The sequence below is a fragment of the Hypanus sabinus genome, chromosome 6 (assembly GCF_030144855.1).
Source record: "Hypanus sabinus isolate sHypSab1 chromosome 6, sHypSab1.hap1, whole genome shotgun sequence".
Classification (NCBI taxonomy): domain Eukaryota; kingdom Metazoa; phylum Chordata; class Chondrichthyes; order Myliobatiformes; family Dasyatidae; genus Hypanus; species Hypanus sabinus.
In genome coordinates this window covers 138,595,781-138,611,907 of record NC_082711.1, presented here as the reverse complement: position 1 = coordinate 138,611,907, position 16,127 = coordinate 138,595,781, and the positions used below count along the sequence as shown (strand labels likewise).

The 16,127-nt window shown below is 42.4% G+C and overlaps 1 protein-coding gene across 2 annotated transcripts in view; it reads right to left on the bottom strand.

Annotated features, from left to right (window-relative positions):
- Nucleotides 1-16,127, bottom strand: part of rasa4 (RAS p21 protein activator 4) — a 317,606-nt gene that overhangs the window by 89,948 nt on the left and 211,531 nt on the right. For both annotated transcript variants that reach the window (XM_059973035.1, XM_059973036.1), the window contains 4 exons: nucleotides 14,812-14,924; nucleotides 11,189-11,381; nucleotides 8,654-8,791; nucleotides 7,034-7,178 (listed from right to left, as the gene is read on the bottom strand). In XM_059973035.1, coding sequence (XP_059829018.1) covers nucleotides 7,034-7,178; nucleotides 8,654-8,791; nucleotides 11,189-11,381; nucleotides 14,812-14,924 — 589 coding nt within the window. The remainder of the gene's footprint in view (nucleotides 1-7,033; nucleotides 7,179-8,653; nucleotides 8,792-11,188; nucleotides 11,382-14,811; nucleotides 14,925-16,127) is intronic.

Here is a 16,127-nt window from a genome sequence, read left to right as displayed (position 1 = left end):
GGAGCAGAATTAGGCCATTTGGGCCAATAGGTCTGATCTGCCATTTCATCATGGCTGATCCATTTTTCCTCTCAGCCCCAATCACTTGCCTTCTCCCTGTATCCCTTCATACCCTAACCAATCAAGAATCTATCAAACTCTGCCTTAAATATAAATAAGACTTGGCCTCTACAGCTGTCTGAGGCAGAGAATTCCACAGACTCACCACTCCCTAGCTAAAGAAATCCCTCCACATCTCTGTTCTCTATTAAGAGGCTGTGTCCTCCGGCCCTAGACTCTCCCACCATAGGAAACATCCTCTCTACATCCACTCTATCAAGGCCTTTCATCATTTGATAGGCTTCAATCAGATCACCCCTCGTTCTTCTGAATTCTAGTGAATACAGGCCCCAAGCCATCAATTATTCTGTATGTGATAAGCCGTTCAATCCTGGAATTATTTTTGTGACCTCCTTTGAACCCTCTCCATGTCAGCATATCCTTCCTAAGATAAAGGGTCCAAAACTGCTCACAGTACTCCAAGTGAAGCTTCACCAATGCTTTATAAATTCTCAACATTACATCCTTGCTTTTATATTCTAGTCCTCTTGAAATGAATTCTAACATTGCATTTGCCTTCCTCACCACTGACTCATCCTGCAAATTAACCTTTAGGGAATCCTGCACGAGGGCTCCCTTTGCGCTCAGAATTTAAATTAAGAAACAGTCCACCTTTTTAACATTTTAGAATGCTTTGTCTGATATTATCTGAAGTAGGGGTTCCCAACCTGGGGGCCAGGGACTCCTCGGTTAATGGTAGGGGTCCATGGCATAAAAAAGGTTGGGAAGCCCTGATCTTTGACCTGAAATATTAACTGTTTCCATCGGTTTCTCTTTCCACAAATTCTACTTAACCTGCTGAGATTTCCCAGCATTTTCTGGTTTTATTTCTGATTTCCAGCATCTGCATGTTTCTTTTAATCCTCTACATGATTCACCAGCCTCCCAAAGTCCCTGGAGGCAAACATAAGAGGACACACTCTGCCCGGAGAAATCACTAGTGGCAGAGTAACGATAGTTGAGAGTACGCTGCTGGTAGTGTGTGCATGTGTGTTCAAGGCCTGGCTGATGGGCTTCCAAAGGCACAAAATTCAACCAAGTACTCCTGCTGTTTCTGATCAAAGTGACATTACCAGTGCCAACGTGGACAAAAAATCAGCCCACCAGTCCAAATTCCAGCCATTATGTTCATAACCAGCTTAAGTTTTCTGTGCATAACATGTATTTCATTAAACAATAATACATTGTTATTCAATTATTTGTTTTAATTTTATGTCAGCCTGCCCGTAATAGTAAATTTCCATTTATATTTTCTTACAACTTATTAAACAAAACAAAAATGTAAAATAACTGAATAAGGTTCAACCTGCACCATTCGTGAAAGAACATCACAGAATCAGAATCACATTTAATATCACCAGCATATGTCTGAAATTTATTGTTATATGGCAGCAATATAATGTAATATATAACAATAAAAACTTTGAATTACAGTAAATACACACACACACACACACACACACACACACACACACACACACACATACACACACACACACACACACACACACACATACACACACACTGACACTCTCTCACAAACACTCACACACACACACACACACAGAGTCAATTTTAGAAAACCTAGCACATTTATTTTTCAACATAGTCCCCTCCTACATTTACACACTTAGTCCAGCGGTCGTGGAGCATACTGATCTTGGACCTCCAGAAAATGTCCACAGATGGGTGATTGATACGTTCGTGGCCTAAGGTAGAAGGAGATGAATTATACAGCTCTTGTTACATGCGCATGCAGTTCAACTCTTTGAGTGATTATGCAGAAAGTTTGAATAACTCATCTCCTTCTACCTTAGCCCACAAACTTATCTATCACCCCTGATGAGTTATTAACTGATGAGTTATTTACTTAAAACTTTCTGCATAATCAATCAGAGTTGAACTGCATGTACATGTAACAAGAGCTGTACAACTCATCTCCTTCTACCTTAGGCCACAAACTTATCAATCACCCTGGCTGTGGACGCTCTGGAGGTCCAAGTTCCGTATGCTCCACGACCGCTGGACTAAGTGTGTAAATGTAGGAGGGGACTATGTTGAAAAATAAATGTGCTAGGTTTTCTAAAATTGACTCCTTCCACCTTACGCCATGAACTTATCAATCACTGTGTGTGTGTGTGTGTGTGTGTGTGTGTGTGTGTGTGTGTGCGTTTAGAATGCCCTGGTTAAGAAACTGTTTTATTGTATTTCTACTGCTATGCTGTTAGGTAATTTATTTTAACATTTTTCTGCAAGCATAGTGTGTTAAGCTTCATAGATTAATGTTTTGGCTTTGGCTAAAGTTAAGGAGCCATTTGCCCTACTTAGGAATGTTGTGTCAGCCACTTGGGTTTGTTTAGGTAACGTGTTGTAACACTCTGCCCAGTGAGATGCTATGGATGACTCGAGAGATCTGGGTGGGATCAGGTTTCTGAAGGACAATCGTTTGGTTTGGGGTCTTCAGTGAGGAGGAGTGGAGAAGAGCACAAGGGAAGATGCCTGGTGGATCCTATTGGAAGGGGAGACCTTTTGCAAGGAGAGCTTTGTGCAGCTGTATGTTTCCAAGGAGGAAGTGGCGATACTACTGAATTAGTCCATTTGTTTGTGACACTTCAAGGGAAATTAAGTTGTGTCTAGTGATGGGAGCTCAGTGCTGTGAGTAAAGCAATATGCCCAACTACTACAGAAACAAGCTCCAATGTTAATGTGCACATTTAGACTGGTTTAACTGTTACGGGCCCTTTTTAATTCCCTTTTCTCTTTCTGTTAACTGTTAGTTAAAATTGAAATGTTGGTAAATATGGTTCTACTGTAATTTTATGCTGGTGTACGATCTGTTATTTCCTGGTGAATGGTAACTTTGCATGGGGCAGTATTTACACAGTATTCAGCTTTGGAACACCCCAGCATTCCTGTTCACTTGGACCTGAATCATACTGACCTTAGACATGTGTTACTTACTGGAGATGCCTTCTCATCATTACCCACGCGATGTTGAATCACGCGGCTGTTAGCCAGAGTTAGCTAGCAAGCCAAGTTTGTTATGTGCCCCGGTGAAAGGGTTACATATGTATAACAGTTAAATTTAATAAGTAATGCAAAAAAGTACTGAGGTAGTGTTCATGAGTCCAATGTCCATTCAGAAATTTGAATACAGATGGGAAGAAGCTGTTCCTGAATTGTTGAGTGGGTGTCTCAGATTCCTGTACCACCTTCCTGAAGATAGCATTGACTCCTAACATGCCTATCATCTGCAGTGCTATTGAATTAGCCTCTTTAAAAAAAAGATTTTCAGACAATCCCCCCCCTCCACCTCCAAACCCCCTATGTCAATCCTTAATTGATCAGCCCTTCTGGAAGTTGTTACAATTTCCAAATGACGAGCTTATTCCTGAGTGTTGCACGAGAGAGCAGGGCAACTCCTGGTAAAATGCCGCTCACTTGTTTTGCAATGTTCCCAAGGCTTTTTATAATAGAATTGCAGAGAGGAGCTACGCCACTTGAAAACTGAACAAAGAATCTCTATGCTCGTGGAGTGCCATTGAATGCGGGTGGGTGTTTGGAGGGGGAAGCGAAACCATGACTCGATGTGGCAGGTAGATCCTGAATGGATCGACTATTATACTACTTAATTGCTGATGTAGTGATTAGCACTTCCTCCTCTAAATGGAAAATTAATTCTCATTTAATGGCCAGGAAAATGAGAAAAATGGTCATAAACATCCCTCGTTAGTTAATGCTTCTACAAATGCTGGAATAAAAACAATAGGTGGTTGATTAATCAACTCCCTCCTTAAATATTACAGTAAAATACAACCATAAAACATAGGAGCAGAATGAGGCCACTCAGCCTATCAAGTCTGCTCTACCATTCCATCATGGCTGATTTTTTACCCTTCTCAGCCTCATTCCCCTGCCTTCTCCCCGGAACTGTTGATGCCCTGACTAAACAAGAACTAACAACCTCTGGTTTAAATAGACACAAGAGTTAGTGCAGATACTGGAAATCTAGAGCAGTACACACAGTGTGCTGGAGGCGCTCAGCAGGTCATGACTGTTTGTTCCCATCCATAGATGTTCAGCTCCTCAGCACATTGCATGTATTGCTCCGCTTCAAATATACTCAAATGGCTTAGCCTCCACAGCCGTCTGTGGCTCTGAATTCCACAAATTCATCATCATCTGGCTAAAGAAACTCCTTCTAAATGGATGTCCCTCTGTTCTGAGGCTGTGCCCTCTGGTCCTAGACTCACCCACGATGGAAAACATCCTCTCCTCATCCACTCTAGGCTTTTCAATATTCAGCGTGTTTTAGTGAGATCCCCACTGATTCTTCTAAACTCCAGTGAGTACAGGCCTCGAGCCCTTAATCACTCCTCATATGTTAACCCTTTCATTCCGGGAATAATTTTCGTGAATCTCCTCTGGACCTTCTCCAGTGCCAGCACACCTTTTCTTAGATAAGGGGCCCAAAACTGCTTACCATACTCTAAGTGCAGTCTGACCGATGTCTTACAAAGCCTCAGCATTTCATCCTTGCTCTTATATTCTAGTCCTCTCGAAATAAGTGCAATCATTCTACTTGCCTTCCTTACCACTGACTCAACCTGCTAGTTAACCTTTACGGAATCTGTGCAAGGACACACGAGTCTCTTTGCACCTCTGATTCTTGAATTTCCTCCCCATTTAGAAAATTGTCTAAGTCTTCATTCCTTCTACCAAAGTGCATGAGCATTTACTTCCTTAAACTATATTCCACCTGCCATTGCTTGGCCCATTCTCCCAAGCTGTCCAAGGCTCCCTGCTTCTGCCAAACAATTTGCCCTTCCACCTACCTTTGTATCGTCTGTAAACTTGGACACAAAGCCATTGATTCCGTCAGCCAATTTGTTGATATAGAATGTGAAAAGAAGCAGTCCCAATACCGACCCCAGTGGGACACCACTAGTAACCTGCAGCCAAAGAGAAAAGGCCCCCTATATTTTGACTCTTTGCCTTCTGCCAGTCTTCTATCCATGCTAATATATTTCCTGTAATACCATGGGTTCTTATCATGTTAAGCAGCCTCATAATAAGCAGAACCTTGTCAAAGGCCTTGTGAAAATCCAAGTAAACTACATCCACTGACTCTCCTTTATCTATGTTGATTGTTATTTCTTCAAAGAATTCCAACAGATTTGTCAGGCAAGATTTCTTCCTAAGGAAATCATGCTGACTTTGGCCTACATTATCATGCACCTTCAAGTACCCCAAAATCTCATCCTTAACAATGGATTCCAACATCTTCCCAACCACAGAAATCAGGCTATAATTTGCTTTCTTCTGCCTCTCTCTCTTCTTGAAGAGTGGAATGACATTTTCAACTGCAAATACTAGTAATAGCAATTGCACTCAGTTCTGCCCCATGACACTCTCGAACTTCTGGCATACTGTTATTGTCATCCACAGTGAAAACTGAAGCAAAATACTTATTAAATTTGTCCACCATTTCTTATCCTCCATTAATACCTCTCCAGCACCATTCCTGCAGTTTAATATCCCCTCTCACTTTTCTTTTACTGTTTATATATCTGAGAAAAGATTTGGTATTCTCTTTGATATTATTGGTTGGTTTGCCTTTATATTTCATCTTTTCTCTCCTTATGGTTTCTTTTTATTATAGTGACCTTCTTTGTTTTTGTTTAGGCTTCTCCAACTTCTAGCTTCATACTACTTTTTTGCTCGATTAGATGCCTTCTTTTTTGCTTTTATGCTGTCTTAGACATTCTTTGTCGCCCACAGTTAAATCATTCTCCCTTTAGAATACTTATTCATCTCTGTATCTATCCTGCACCTTTCAAATTGCCCCCAGAAATTCAGTCATTGCTGTTTTGTTGTCATCCCTGCTAGGGTCCCCTTCCAATCAATGCTGGCCAGCTCCTCTCTCACTCTTCTGTAATTCCCTTTACTCCACTGTAATACATTTGACTTTATTGTCTCCCACTCAAACTGCAGGGTGAATTCTATTATATTATCATCACCACCTCCCAAAGGTTTCTTTACATTAAGCTCCCTAATTAAATCTGGTTCATTACACAGCACCCAATCCTGAATTGCCTTTTCGCTAGTGGGCTCAACCACAAGCTGCTCTAAATAGCCATCTCGAAAGCGTTCTTCAAATTCCCTTTCAGCACCAACCAATCTACCTGCATATGGAGATCCTCCATGACTATCGCAACACTGCCCTTTTTGCAATCTCCCACTGTAACTTGTACCTTACGTCCTGGCTGCTGTTTAGGGGCCTGTGTATAACTCCCATCTGAGTTGTTTTACCCTTGCATTTTCTTAGCTCTACCCATAAGGATTCTACATCTTCTGATCGGTCACCTCTTTCTAAAGATTCGATTTCATTTTTGTTATCAACAGAGCCACCCCACCCTTTCTGCCAACCTGCCTGTCCTTTCAATACAATGTGTTTCCTTGGATATTAAGTTCCCAACTATGGTCTTTTTTTCAGTTACAGCTCAGTGATGCCCACAATGTCATATCTGGCAATCTCTAACTGTGCTTCAAGATCCTCTGCCTTATTCCATATATTACATGCATTCATTTATAACACCTTCAGACCTATATTCATCAGCCTTTTCAATTCTTACCCCCCTGTTCCGCCTCAACTCATCCCACTGACTGCAATTTTGCCCTTTCCTTCCTCATATTCTCACTACAAACCACATCTACTTGTATACCAACTGCCCCACCCACAGCTCAATCACTCTACCTCCCATCCCCCTGAGGTTTAGCTTAAATCCTCTGAAAAGCTTGAGTAAACCTGTCCACTAGGATGTTGGACCCCTTGGGTTCAAATATAATCCATCACTTTTGTACAGGTCATACCTTCCCCAGAGGAGATCTCATCTTGTACGATGCATCATTGTGGAGACATGAATCTATTTACCTTGATCCTCCTCAATGTCAATTAATTTGATGATGAACTCTTTAAAGAATATAACCCCGTGTTGAATATTGTTCTGTATTGGTGCCATCCAAATTTCCTTTCCTCGAGCTTCATTGGCATCCATGTTTCCAATGCTTTGGATGGCCTGCAGGAAAGGAAGCTGGAATGTTTACTCTTAATTCCGTAAGATGATGTAAAAAGATTGGCAGAGTAGATCAGCTGGTGCAGGTGCTGTCTCATGGCACCAGTAATTCTCATCCCTGGCACCATCAGTGTTGAGTTTAGACATTTGTGGAGGAACAGGGGGAATTTGGGGTGCAGGTCTATAGGTCCCTCAAAGTTACCACATAAAGGATGATTAAGAAGGTGTATATAGTGTATTGGTCTTTATTAGTCAGGGGACTGCATTCGAAGGCTGCAAGGTAATGTCAATGCTTCATAAAAATATAGCAAGATCACACTTGGAGAATTGTGTTTGATCATCTCATTGTAGGAAGAACGTGGAAGCTCTAGAGAGGGTGCAGAAAAGATTTACCAAGAAGCTGCCTGGATTAGAGAATGTGAGTTACCAGAAAAGAACGAGTAAGCTTGGGGTTTTCACTTCAGAGCAAAGGAGGATGAGAGGCAACTTGATGAAGGTGTTTAAGATTATAGATAGAAGAGACAGACAACATCTTTACTTAGGGTGGCAATAGCCAACACTAGAGACATCCATGAGTAGAAGAAAGATCAGAGATGTCAGAGGTGTTTATTTTTATATCCAGAGTGGATTTTGCCTGGAGTAGGTGGAAAAGCTGGATACAATAGGGACATTTAAGAGACTCTTTGACAGGCATATGGAAGTAAGACAAATAGAGTTATGGGATGTGTAGGAGGGAAGGGATAGTTTGATCATCAAGTAGGTTGAAGGGTCGGCATTGTGCTGTACTGTTCGCTGTTATGTTTTATTTGCCCTATGACTGTGGGACTGTGTGCATTTATTTTGGAAGCTCCAATTTCCTCCCACACCCCAAAGTTATGTGAGTTGCTCAGTTAAATGTCCAAGTGTATAGGCAAGTAGTAGAGTCAGGAGCGAGTGGATGGGGACATAGGGAAAATAGACAGAGTTATAAGGAGAACAGACGGGAATATAGGGAGAATAGATGAGGACAGAGGCAGAATAGACAGGGATAGAGGGAGAATAACAGGGATGTAGGGAGAATAAACAGGGATAAAGTGAGAATAGATGGGGATATACGGAGAATAAATCCGGGTATAGGAATAATAGATAGGATATAGGGAGAATAGATGGGGACATAGGGAGAATAGAGAAGGATATAGGGAGAATAGAGAGGGATATAGGGAGAACTAGTGGAGGAAAGGGATTGCTCTTTGCGCCACTATGAACATGATGGGCTGGGCGGTCTCCTGTGTTGAAAGTAAATATGTAAAAGTGGGAAAGAATAAAGATCCTTCGCAACCTCAAAGTGCTTTATAGTTGATGAACTGTATACACACAGATTGAGAATATCAAGGAAATAGAAAAGATGGACAAGGGCAGGGTTGTAACTGGAGTTAAAGGAAAATGGAAGAGACCCACTGATGGTAGATCTGGTCATGTCTTTTCCCAGGATGGCTTACCTTAGCCAGAAGCAGCAACGTCCTGCTGGTCCGTGCATCCGCGTGCTTGGGACGTAGGTAAAACAGTTTGGGAGACATGATGGCCGGTGAGAAGAACCGCAAGCACAGAAAGCTGGTGACTGCTACATACTTGATGTTCTGCGTGGAAAGCAACAGGAGGATTAACAGGAGCAAATGTCTTAGAGCCCACTAGTTATCCAAACTGGGACAATGCCTGCTTCCATTAACTAAAGCACCTGAGAAAAAAAGCTGAAATTCCCTGAATAATTTGCATCAGGAACAGGATACAGGCAATCCCCCGGTTACATGGATCCTGTACCTAAGAACTATCCGTAAAGCTGATCTCACCGTAGGTCAGAAATACCCATTTTCTAAGTGACATCACTCGCCATACATTAGTTTGAAAAATGTTTTAAAAATATATGGGGGAATTTCTGTAATTTAGATCATTCATAACCCAAGAACCCCTGAATGTTATTATTGTTCAAAATGAATTATTAAAAATAAGATCCAGAGGCTGAGTTCATGGCCATTTAATTGTGAAATCCTACTCCTTTCTTTCAATGTTTACCTCTTATGGATGCAGTGCGGAGTGTTATGAACCCATCTTTTCCTGAATTCCACGTAAGCTGGCCTAAGTACCTCTTCTTGTTGAAAGGGAATGTGTGTCCAGCCCTAATGCACCCCAATGGAAGACAAAAACTTCAGAGACAGGAAGCAAGATTGAATCACCCACTTTAGGCCAGAATCAGGTTTAATATCTCGGGCGTATGTCGTGAGACTTGTTTTTGTGGTAGCATTACATTGCAATACAAAAACTGTGAACTACAGTAAGTATATGTGTGTGTATATATAATAATTAGATTAAGTAAGTAGTGCAAAATATAGGGAGGTTGTGTTCATGGGTTCAATGTCCATTCAGAAATCGGATGGCAGAGGGGAAGAAGCTGTTCCTTAATCGCTGAGTGTGTGCCTTCAGGTTTCTGTACCTCCTTCCTGATGGTAGCAATGAGAAGAGGGCACATCCTGGGTGATGGGAGTCCTTAATGATGGATGCCGCCTTTCTGAGGCATTGCTCGTTGAAGACGTCCTGGATGCTATGGAGGCTAGGGCCCATGATAGAACTGACCGAGTTCACAATTTTCCGCAGCTTCTTTTAATCCTGTGCAGTGCCCCCCCTCCCACCTCCATACCAGACAGTGATGCAGCCAGTTAGAATGCTCTCCATAGTACATCCGTAGAAATTTGTGTCATCGGTGACATACCAGCTCTCCTCAAACTCCTAATGAAATATATTTGCTGTTGTGCCTTTTTTGTGGCTACATCGATATGTTGGACAAAGGATAGGTCCTCAGTGATGTTGACATCCAGGAAATTGAAATTGCTCACTCTTTCCACTTCTGATCCCTCTATGAGGACTGGTGTGTGTTCCCTCGTCTTACCCTTTCTGAAATCCACAATCAATTTTTAGGTCTTACTGATGTACAGTACAAATTTGTTGCTGCAACACCACTCAGCTAGCTGATATAACTCCCCCTGCCTGCCATCTTGCCACCATCTGAAATTCTGCTTCCTATCGTGGTTCACCTTTGTTATTAATTAGGAGCTTATTTCTGTATTTTATTGAGAAAAGATCATTCTTAGTATTGCCAGTTGTGGACTCCAGGGAAATGGTATAGGTATCCGGTGTCTTTGCATTACTGACTTTATGGTTGTTATGAATGCAAACAGTTTCTAATATCCAAGCAACACACACAAAATGCTGGAGGAACTCAGCAGGCTAGGCAGCATCTATGGAAAAGTGTACAGTCAACGTTTCGGCTGAGACCCTTGAGTAGGACTCTGCTGAAGGCTCTTGGCCCAAAACGTTGACTGTACTCTTTTCCATAATGGCGTGCTGAGTTCCTCCAGCATTTTGTGTGTGATGTTTGGATTTCCAGCATCTCCAGATTTTCTCTTGTTTCTAATATCTAATACAGGCTGGGTACCTTAAGAGAACACATGAATCATGAGACTGGAATTTGTTTTATGCAAGTAATATAAACAGAAAAGGATTCAAATGGACATTTGGTCAGCATAGCACTAACTAGCCCAGACAGATCAGAGGTGACACAATTGAGATGTGGAGTGATTGATGTTTCCTGCTGTGAGAGAATCTAGAATAGGGAATCACTGACTTAAGGTAGAGATGTGGAGAAACATTTCTTTGAAGGTTGTGAACCTCTGAAATTCTCTTCCTCAAAGGCTGGTAGAATCAGTCTTTGAATATTTTTAAGGTACTGTAGAGAGAGATAGGTTCTAGGTAGACAGGAATATGGAATTGTGGTTACAATCAGTCCATCCATAATCATACTGAATGTTGGTGCAGGCCCAAATAGTCTGAATGGGCTAATTCTGCTCCTAATTTGTGCATCTGTGCCTATGTTCATATCCTTTTCTTATTCCCACAGTGATCATTTAGCGTTACTTCACTTATCAGACCAAATGAAGACCTGGAGACCTTGAGAAGGCAGGGAGGCCCAGTGACGTACTCACCTGGTAGCGATGCTGAGGGAATCTTGCCTCAACACTTTTGAAGAGATCTCTGAAGGTGGCTCTGATCACAGGGGGACACTGTTCCGCTGAGGTCACTATGGCTTCCACCAGCTCTGTCAGGTACGACTGGAGGCACTGCACACTTTGGTGAATTATATCCATCTCATTCTGGCACCGGTGCAGCCCTGAACAACTGGAAGGAAAATGTCTTCATTACATATTCAACTGTTCGATTTCCCCTGCAAAGTGGTAGAATAGCTTATTCTTGCACGTCACATTGTAACGTCACAAAATGGAGTAGGTTTGTGATTTACTGTCCTACTGTATTGTAAATTTATTGATCATTGTCACATGTAATGAGGTATAATTTTGTATGTCCTCCATACAGTGAGATAACATCAGTGCACTGAAGAAGTACAAAGGAAAATGGCAGCAGAATGAGTTACTGTGGCAGAGGAATTTTGGCGCGGGCAGACCGAGTGGAAGGACATACCGAGGTAGATTGTGAGGTCAAGAGGACATCGTATTGTGCTGGGGACCATTCAAAGCTCTAAGAACAGCAGAATACAGCTGTCCTTGAGCCTGGTGGTACGTGCTTTTAGGCTTTTGTACCTTCTGCCCGATAGGGGAGGGGAGATGAGGGAACATCCGGGGGTGGGTGAGGTCTTTGATTGTGAGGCAGTGGGAAGCGCAGACAAACTTCATGGAGGGAAAGCTGAATACTGTGATGTGCTGAGCTCCCTGGAGTTTCTTGCAGTCATGGGCAAAGCAGTTGTCATACCACGCCATGATGCACCCAGGTAGGATGCTCTCTACGGTGCATCTATAAAATTAGTGAGGGTCAAAGCGGACACACAACATTTCTTCAGTTTCCTGAGGAATTCGAGGTGCTGGTGAGCTTTTCTGGCCATGACATCTACGTACGTGGTCGGACCAGGACAGACTATTGGCTATGCTCACTCCTAGGAACCTCAGAGCTCTCAAACCTCTCGACCTAAGCTCTGCTGATGAAAAAAGGAGCTCATGGACTGTCCTTCTTGAATTCAACGACCAGCTCTTTTGCTTTGCTGACATTGAGGGAAAGGTTGAGGTCATGACATCATGTGACCGGCTCCCAATCTCCTTCCTGTACTCTGACTCATCATTATTTGAGATTTGACCCACCACATTGATATCATCAGCAAACCTGTAGATGGAATTAGAGCAGAATGTGGCCAAGCAGTCACGAGTGTACGAGCTGTAGTGTAGGGGGGCTGAGGACTCATTAAAATGGCTTTAGCAATCCCCCTGATATGCTTTCAAACAGTTCTTCAGATACAATAAAATTAGTTTGGCTAGTTCCAAAAGAGTGCTAGTGATATTTAAAACAAACTCCAGAGGTTTCAGTTGTAGGATAAAAATCTGAAAGGTGGTCAATGAATGAAGATCACCAGTGACCCTCCTCCCATCGTACACTGAGAAGTGAGGATGCTCACTCTGTGGAATAATATTCACTTCCAGTCACAACTCCTCCACATATGAACTGAGTCATACTTGAACGTAGCAATGGCTAAGACAACGTTCAGGAATTGGATGATAAGTGGCAAATAACTTTCACACCATAGACAATGCCAACAAATAACTATCTCCCACAAGACAGCTTAACATTCAAGGGTTTTACCATCACTACCCACTGCCCCCAACAACCTGACTGTTGACTGACTAGAAACCAGAAACTTTTGTCAGAATTGCAACAAAGCCAGCAAGAGAAAGAGAGATTTTAAGTGTAGGTCAGGAGATGAACATCTTGTGGCATGTGACTCGCCTCTAGATACCCTACAGTCTTTATGCCACCTATAAGGCAAAGGCCAGCAGCGTGATGGAATGTTCTCCCCCTTGCCTGAATGAGTGCAGGACCAACGACTTACAAGAAACCCTGGGCCATCCAGGAGAAGGAAGTCCACAATCCTATCTGATATCCTTCTGACAATCCTAAACATTCATTCTCTCCACCACCTGCACACTGTGGCTGCAGTGACATCTACAAACCATTCTGCAGTTACTTGCCCAGGCGACCTCCACAGCATTTCCCAGACCTGTGGCCTCCATCGTCAAGGTTTCAAGTAGACGGCAGCTCCTCCAGCTGCGAGTTTCCCTCCAGGCCATACCCCATCCTGACCTGGAAATATATCGTCTGTCCTTCATAGCTATTGAGTACATTCTCTAGAACTCTTTCTCAGTCAGCATTATAGGATTTCCTTCACAAGAACTACAGATGCCCAAGGAGGCAACTCACCCCCACCTTTTCGAGGGCAATTAGGGATAGGCAATAAATGCTGGCTTTGCCCGTATCCTACAAGACCAATAAAAAAGAAAACAATTCAGAATCACCCAGACATTTAAACATCAAAAAAATTTTTCAGCATCACACACAAAATGCTGGAGGAACTCAGCAAGCCAGGCAGCATCTATGGAGAGGAATCACTGGTGTACATTTTAGTTCTTAAGAAATTGGATTAGTTTGTGTAAGAGTGGAACAGGAAGGCAGATTACTATCTAAATGGAGTCAAGTTAGGAAAAGGGGAAGTAAAATGAGATCTAGGTGTTCTTGTACATCAGTCACTGAAAGTAAACATGCAGGTACAGCAGGCAGTGAAGAAAGCTAATGGCATGCTGGCCTTTATAACAAGAGGAATTGAATATAGGAGTAAAGAGGTCCTTTTGCAGCTGTACAGGGCCCTGGTGAGACCCCATCTGGAGTACTGTGTGCAGTTTTGGTCTCCAAATTTGAGGAAGGACATACTTGCTATTGAGGGAGTGCAGCGTAGGTTCACAAGGTTAATTCCCGGAATGGCGTGACAGTCATATGTTGAAAGATTGGAGTGACTGGGCTTGTATACACTGGAATTTAGAAGAATGAGAGGGGATCTGATTGAAACATATAAGATTATTAAGGGATTGGACATGCTGGAGGTAGGAAGCATGTTCCCGCTGATGGGTGAGTCCAGAACTAGAGGCCACAGTTTAAGAATAAAGGGTAGGCCATTTAGAACAGAGATGCGGACAAACTTTTTCACCCAGAGAGTGGTGGATATGTGGAATGCTCTGCCCCAGAAGGCAGTGGAGGCCAAGTCTCTGGATGATTTCAAGAGAGAGTTAGATAGAGCTCTTATAGATAGCGGGGTCAAGGGATATAGGGAGAGGGTAGGAACGGGGTACTAATTGTGTATGATCAGCCATGATCACAGTGAATGGCCGTGCTGGCTAGAGGGGCCGAATGGCCTACTTCTGCACCTACTGTCTATTGTCTATTGAGTCCTGATGAAGGGTCTGGGCTCGAAATGTTGACTGTTTATGCTTCTCCGTAGATGCTGCCTCACCTGCTGAGTTCCTCCAGCATCTGGTATGTCCTGCTTTAGTTTGTGCATCACTACCTGAGCTGACACCAAGGAATAAAACGTCAATTATAGCACGCTACTGGGCAAGAGTTAGCATTAAATAGAGCAAGGCAGGTTTTTGAAACCATTGGCAGCTGTGAAGGGATCTTGAGCCAAATTCAAGGACCAATCAATTCCGTTGGCAAGTCTTCTGCATTGAGGGCAGTGCCTGGGCAGGTTGACAGGGTGTGCACAGTTGATAATTACCCTGCTTCCTTGAATTCCACTTTATTGGGATCCAGCTCCACATACTTTTTCTCTTCAAACACCCGATTTATGGTTGGTCCGAGGATACTGTGCAAATATTGCATCCCAGCCACCTGCAACATTCAACAAAGAAGTGATTGTGCTGCAGAGAGCGACACAAATGTCAGCAACGATTAGCATTTAATCCTTAGGTTTGCCAGCTTTCAACTGCCATTCACAGAATCATCCAGCTTGGAGGATGTCCAAGGTGTGAGTGCTTGCTCTGTCAATTAGACTCAGTCCCCTGCTCCTTCCAACTTCCCATTTCAGCTACATACCCGATTTCCCTTAGAATGTAACTGCTGAATCTGCCCGCACTACAAGTGTACTCTGGATCACAGTGTATAAAAATAACACTTTGAATTCCTTCTGAGTTTTCTTTTGCCTTATATCTCTCATCCAAACCTGCACTTACCCTCACTGGTCTTAATATACTAGCCTCTGCAGTATCCGGGACATCTACAAGGAGCAATGCTTCATAAAAGCAGCGTCCATCACTAAGGGCCCCCGTCACCCAGGACGTGCTCTCTTCCCATTGCTACCATCAGGGAGGAGGTACAGAAGCCTGAAGGCACACACTCAACGATTCAGGAACAGCTTCTTCCCTTCAGCCATTTGATTTCTAAATGGACATTGAACCCATGAGCACTACCTCACTACTTTAAAAAAATATATTTTTGCACTACTTATTTAATTTAATACACACACACACACACACACTTACTGGAGACTTCTGATTATTATGTACTGCAACATACTACTACCACCAAGACAACCAATTTCATGACATATGCCAGTGATATTAAACCTGATTCTGATTATTGTTTTTATCAGGATACAATCATTTTTATGTTCATTGCCTGTTTTCTTCTAAATTCTATCCTGCCTTCTTAAACAATCCCTTGGTTCTACTTTGCTGAGGTTTAAAATTATCCCAATCTGCCAACCTACTGCTACAAATACGTAAACCTCTTAGATTTAATGTAATCTTAAATTCCTCCTGCCAGTTGTGAATGGACCTCTTTCCTGCCATTTTATTTTGCTATAAAATTTAATTTATCATTATTTCTTTAAATTTTAGCCATGGCCTGCCAACCACTAATTCTATCAACATAACCTTTCCAATCATTCAGAGCCAATTCTCTCTCATACCTTAGTGATTTCCTTTGTTTAGATGTAAGATTCTAATTTCAAAATAAATCACATCACTTTCAAGCTTATGTAAAATCCTATTACATTATGATCATTCTCCCCAATGTCTCCTTTACAAGTTACCA